The sequence below is a fragment of the Equus asinus genome, chromosome 2, assembly GCF_041296235.1.
Source record: "Equus asinus isolate D_3611 breed Donkey chromosome 2, EquAss-T2T_v2, whole genome shotgun sequence".
NCBI classification, from domain to species: domain Eukaryota; kingdom Metazoa; phylum Chordata; class Mammalia; order Perissodactyla; family Equidae; genus Equus; species Equus asinus.
In genome coordinates this window covers 169,495,951-169,502,161 of record NC_091791.1, presented here as the reverse complement: position 1 = coordinate 169,502,161, position 6,211 = coordinate 169,495,951, and the positions used below count along the sequence as shown (strand labels likewise).

Genomic DNA, 6,211 nt, shown 5'->3' with positions numbered 1-6,211 from the left:
AGGATTGAAAAGCCTGGAAAGAGAAGGCACACACCACTTCAGACGTGATCAGCCTTTCGGAGAAGATGCTGCTGCTTCTGTTCTTCTTGGCCAATCTCCTACCCTCCAGGCCTGAAGGAGGTAAGTGCCCCTGGAGATCCTCAGAATCCTGGCTTATTCCAACACTGACACTTCCACAGTGTCCCAGTGAGGCTGGCATTATGATCCTGCCTTGCCTCAGCCCTTCCCCAGAAACTTGCTGATCCCCATATCTGTCACTGGGTATGCAATGCAGAGAAATTACAGAAAAGAAAACTACTCCCAAGGACATCTGGAGTGTCCTCTCCCTTCCAAGGGTCACGTCCTTGCTGCATAGAAAATGATTTAGTTTTAGGATAGTACATGATTCTGGTGGAAGGGAAAGCTGAAATAAGCACTACAAGCCCCATTCTCCAAAGCTACATGTGATTATCTACCCAAGGAGCTATTGTCAGGATCAAGAATAGACAAGCCAGCTACTACTCAGTTTCCTAGGTGTCACTTTCACCTTGTCCCCCTTCTAATGAGCCACTCAACTCTACCGAGACAGATATCCAAAACCTAGAGGAGCCATCACAGTGCCCCACCACTCCTCCCACCACCCTAGTGGAGACTGGCTCCCAGCCAGGCCCCTCCAGCCCATTTCCCCATCTCACTCTGATGTCTCATCCTTTGTATTCTGCCCTCTGTGAGCCTAAGAAAGATAAATGGTGCTGGACTTCAGGTTGCATTTAACTGCTCCTCTCCAGCTGCTGACCAAAGCAGACTTGAGGACTGTTCATTCATACAGCCAACAAGTGTCTCTGAGGTATGTACTATGCGCCTGACCCAGGATGGGGGAGAAAGAAGCCAGAGTATTCTGCTCCATGAGCTCAAAATGTTCAAGTGAGACTAGACCCATTCTGGAAGTAAGCAGGAGACATGGGTCTGAAAAGCTCAGGAACAAAGAAGCAATCAAGTAGGTCAGAGAAAGTAATTTCCAGGTCTTCTAGGACAGTCCCCTTAACAGGTATATGAAGTGTGTTGTCTCCAGAACAAGGGCTGAGCGCCTCCTCTCTACAGGAGGAAACTGAGAACTAAGCCAGGAAACAAGTCATGCTACAAGCCCGCCAGCTGCCCTCTGAAGCCTGCAGCCACCTCTCATTGTGTTGGGTCCCTGAGGACACTACAACCACCCCAGCCTCTGAACATCCTATGGGTTTAGGCCACCAGGCAGTGCCAGTCCTCTGTTGTCCATGAACACAGAGATCCAGGGCAATTTTCTCTTTCAGGGAAGATCATATGGGGCAGAGAGGCCAGACCACACTCCCGGCCCTACATGGCATCTGTACTTTCCTACAAAGGCAAAGAAGTCTGCATCAGATGTGGTGGGTTCCTGGTGCAAGACAACTTTGTGCTGACAGCAGCTCACTGCAATGAAAGGTGAGGAGAACAAATGAGTCTTTGTCTTCCTGGGACCCCTGGTATGGTCCCTTGGCCTGTAACTCAGGAAGGTCCCTGAGGACACAGAGCCAATGACTAATCAGAGGAGCAATCTGATCTGCTCAGACCAGGACACAGTGAGTGTGGGATTCAGGGGTGGAGTGTGTGGACTGAGGCCTGGGTGACAGACATGCTGCTGAAGAACCAGGCTGGGTCACTGCTGCACAGCAAAGAAAGTCAACACTCCACTTTTCCCTTCCTCCCTATCTGACTCAGCTGCAGGTGTGCCTTAGGCTGGAACTTCAACCTGCCTTTCAGAGACTGACCTGGAGCTCCTGTGGCTGACCCAATCTACCTTTTCTTTACAGAAAAATAAGTGTCATCCTCGGGGCTCACAATATCAGACAAGTGGAAAAGAGCCAGCAGGTCATTCCTGTGCTCAAAGCCTTCCCTCACAAGGGTTATAATGATTATTCAAAGGTCAACAACATCATGCTACTGAAGGTACCAGCTTGCTGACTTTCAGGTGCACTCACACAGGTCATGAGGGAGCAGACAGCTCATTCAGGGTCTCAGTCCCATCCTCTCCTCCAACCTGTCTGCTCTACTGGGTCAGTGCAATAGAAGGGGGCTGGGGAGACTCCAGGCAGGGGGTACAGGCAACTTCACCCCTGAGTCTGAGCCCACTGGGAGGGCGGGACCTGAACTGCCATCTCTCACCTTTCTCACCAGCTGCAAAACAAGGCTCAACTCAACTGGGCTGTGAAGACCATCGCCCTGCCGCACAGCCGGGACTGGGTAAAGCCGGGGATGGTGTGCAGTGTGGCAGGCTGGGGACAACTGGCAAATGGTGAAAAGGCAAACACACTCCAGGAGGTGGATCTAGAAGTGCAGAATGAGCAGAAGTGCAAGGACCTCTTCAAAAACTACCACAACTCCATTCAGCTGTGTGTGGGGAACCCTAAGTACAAGAAGGCCACCTCAAGCGTAAGGAGACAAGGATCTTCCCAGCCTTGCCCCAGGGACACAGTGATGCTGGGGTGACACAGCCATGCCTTCTCCCACCCAAAACCAATAGCTGGCCTGGGTCAACTCATGGGTGGAGGCATGCTGTTCCCAGCATTTGGAGCCCTGGCGTCTCTCTCCAGCCAATCTCTTGGACTTTGTCAATGGGACAAGAGGAGGGCCTGGGACTGGGTTGAGCTGGAGAGAAGACACAGCAAGGACACAGGTTCATGGTGCAGGTAGATCACAGAGGATCTACCAACCCCCCTGACACTCAGAGCCAAGGTGAATGCTGACCACTCAGCCACTATCCCTCTGAACAACTGGGCCCTAGGAGAGCAGTAGTGCACCAGGGAGAAAACGATGCTGAGAAGGATGGGACCAGAGGTGTTTGACTGAGACTTCTTTCTTCTCTGTCCACAGGGGGACTCCAGGGGCCCCTTCGTTTGTAATAATGTGGCCCAGGGCATTGTCTCCTATGCACACCCCAGTGGGGAGCCCCCACGTGTCTTCACCTGGATCTCAAGCTTTCTGCCCTGGATAAAAAGCACAATACTTCATGCAGCAGCGACCAGACTCAGGTCACCCAGGATTGATCCATACAACTTCTCTGGGGCAGAGGCCAGAACTGCCTGGGAAGAGCCAGGTGGAGGGGAGGCTGCCAGGGACTTAATAAACTTCCATCTCTAGAGTGGAAATCATTGATTCCTCCTTTATTCACCAAAATGTCCTAGAGCCTGGAGTTTACTGAGTAAATTTTGCTTCTATTTTTCAACAATCTCAAATCTTCTAAGAATGGACTCAAAAGGTAAATTCATTTTTAAAACATCCACCTTAGCATAGGCTAGACTGGAAAGAAAAAGTGGTCTGCTGAATGTTTGCCATTGATGACTGTGCTTTGACTATGGGAAAATGTGTGTTGGGTAGAAAAGTAATACATGGTCATCATAGAAAGATAGTTAAATGCAGAACATATCAATAAGAACATTAAAATTACTGAGACTCCCACCACCCAGAAACCATCATCATTAATGCTTAAGCATGTCACCTTCTCCTCTTTTTCTATGTCTTCATAAGATGTTGTTGCTTAACAGAATTGGGACTGGGCTGTTTAAAGCTCATAATGCCTTCCTTTCCATTACTCTTTCATCTATCGTCACACTGGTGAGAGCATTGGGATAATCTGTTTGCAAATGCCCTTAATTGTTAGGCCCAGGGACATCAATGCTGTGGTTCACTGGTCACTGGACAGAGAATACTTGGTGGGTAGTAATTATTAGGATGATCAGGATCCATTTCTCTATCACCTGGCAACAGTGGCCCACATTCCTAGAGGAGAAACACCTGCCAATAAACAGGCACTATGATTTGGGTGGAATGGTCCCCACCTCAGGTCCAGGCGTGCTAAATGATCCAAGTATAAATCAATCAGACCACTCAATTCAAATGAATCCAATAATAGTTTATTTTGGTCCAACAAATACCAAGTGAGGACTTGGTCAAAATGGTGGGATAAGAGGAGCCAGCCCCGTGGAGCAGCAGTTAAATTCGGATGTTCTGCTCTGGCGGCCCGGGGTTCACTTGTTTGGATCCCAGGTGCAAACCTACATACCACTTATCAAGCCATGCTGTAGAGGAAGATGGGCATGGATGTTAGCTCAGGGCCAGTCTTCCTCAACGAAAAGAGGAGCATTAGCAGCAGATCCTAGCTCAGGGCTAATCTTCCTCAAAAAAAAAAAAAATGGTAGGATAAGAGAAGCTCTCTTTATCACAGAATATTTACATTTAAGATGTTTCCCAATATTTCAAAAATACAAGGGTGGGCTGATGGTCAGATAGGAAGTGGGGTTACCATTTAGGGTGTCTAAGTGTGTCCAGCTCTGCATGCTCCTAAGGCAGGTCCAGCCCTATCTCACACCAACAAGCAGACCCCCACCACAGCCCTTACCAGCCTGTATTCTAACCACAGATTCTCAGTCTACTCCAGCCAACTGCCATCTTCTCAAGGACAGGAGCCATCTTTCTCATTGGCCCTAACTTGCTAAATAAATGTTCATGACTTCATCAGGATGTAAAAAGGGCCAAGAGCTGAGAAATGGAGACATTGTAGATTCAGTCACCGAGGGGCTTCTGAGGTCCAGCTCCTCTGCTGGCTGCAGCAGAGGCTTGGCTTTCCTGTTCTTTCTTCTTGCTTTCACCTGTGACTCAGCACTGGGAGTGCAAGTGTGGTGACAGTGCTACTGTCACCTATCCCAAGCCACAGAACTTTGACAAACTATCTTGCAGACGACACAAGAAAACCAGGAGCACAGGTCTCAGAGGTCTGTGAGGCCCTGAGCCACACCCCTGCCTTCTCCTCAGGGGCCGTGTCTGAAAGGAAGAAACACTATCAGCTCTGACCTAGGCAGACCTCCAGGGAAGATGCAGCGACTCCTGCTCTAGTTGGCCTTTCTTCTGCCCCCCAAGCCTGGGACAGGTGAGTGACCATCCCCATTCCAGAGTCACCAGCCCATCTCACAAAACCCTCTGGACTCCTGACCCTTCTGCCTAGCACAGAGAGGGATATTCCTCAATTTGAGCCCAAGAACTTTCTAGACCCCAGCTCCCATCCCAAATCTACACTAAGAAGTCCAATGCTGCATAGACACTCAACAAGGATGGCAGGAATGAATGGTGTTCACTAAAAGATTTAGTCTGTGAGCCTCTCTCTTATCACCTGGGATGTGGCTGTTCACAGGAAGGCATTTGGCAGAGGATATGAAGCTACAAAGACAAGTAATTAAAATCCCTCAGGAAAGGACAGATCAGATAAACCGACTGCAGTAGTGGGACCTGTCCATGTCCAGCTTAAGAATCAGTTTCACTTCTCAGAACCCTCACCACCTCACCCCTGCCCAGGAGAGGACCCCAGGGATCTCAGAAGGGGCTGGATGACTACATGCAGGGCTCCCCTGTTGCCATGGCTCTGCCAGAGGCCCAGAGACCCCGTTTTCAGCCTCATCTCCCCCTGCCTTCCCAGGCTTTCTGCTGCTCCCCACAGTGCCCTCCCCACATGACAATGGCCTTCAATCCCACCATCACGATCCCCAACAAACCTCAGCCTAAAGTTAAGTGAAGGCCAGTCATTCACGCAGCCCGAAAATGTTTACTGAGACCCTAGGAGGGCTTAGACCCTCGGACATGAAGATTTTAGAAAATCCCGCACCATAAACTCATGGACAGATTATTAGATACAGGCACCAGCTGGGACATTAGCAGAGGCTCAGAGGGGTAGGGAGATTCACTGAGAGAGAAGGCGTCAGGGGAGCCCTGTCCACAGTCCCCTGAGGCTCCACCATCCTAAAGATAGCTCTTATCTCCTCCATGCAAGGTCTGAAGTAGGACAGGGACAACGAGCACTGTCCCCCCTTGTCTCACAGGGCATTCGGAGGCCTCACATTCAGAAAAGGTTATTCTGCTGCAAGGAGAACCTCGGAGGACTGTCCCCCGGTGTCAGCAGGGCACTGTAGGCCCCATCTTCCAAAGCCTTCCCTCCTGACCACAGCCACTCCCAGAAAGCCCATCTTCCAGTCTTTTCTTTCAGGAATCATCATTGGAGGACATGAGGCCAGGCCCCTATCACACCCCTGCATGGCATTGATAAGGTTTCTTGTTGAGGAGATGCTGAACAGGTGTAGCAGTGTCCTCATGGGAAAGGATATTGTTCTCACAGCTGCTCACTGCTGGGGAAGGTGAGGGGGCCACAGACAACAGATACCTCCTGAAA

General features: G+C 50.0%; 1 protein-coding gene across 2 annotated transcripts; it reads left to right on the top strand.

Moving 5' to 3' along the window:
* Positions 1-3,455, top strand: LOC106848556 (mast cell protease 8-like). 2 transcript variants are annotated; one of them, XM_044765382.2, is made up of 5 exons: positions 1-120; positions 1,290-1,440; positions 1,809-1,944; positions 2,173-2,427; positions 2,869-3,455. In XM_044765382.2, exons 1-5 carry the CDS (start codon positions 66-68, stop codon positions 3,133-3,135), a joined length of 864 nt encoding a protein of 287 aa, XP_044621317.2. In that variant the 5' UTR covers positions 1-65; the 3' UTR covers positions 3,136-3,455. The 2 variants fall into 2 exon arrangements, with proteins under 2 accessions (XP_044621317.2, XP_044621318.2); XM_044765383.2 differs by lacking the exon at positions 1-120 and adding an exon at positions 690-826 and having other exon boundaries at positions 2,869-3,181.
* Positions 3,456-6,211: the final 2,756 nt, after the last annotated feature.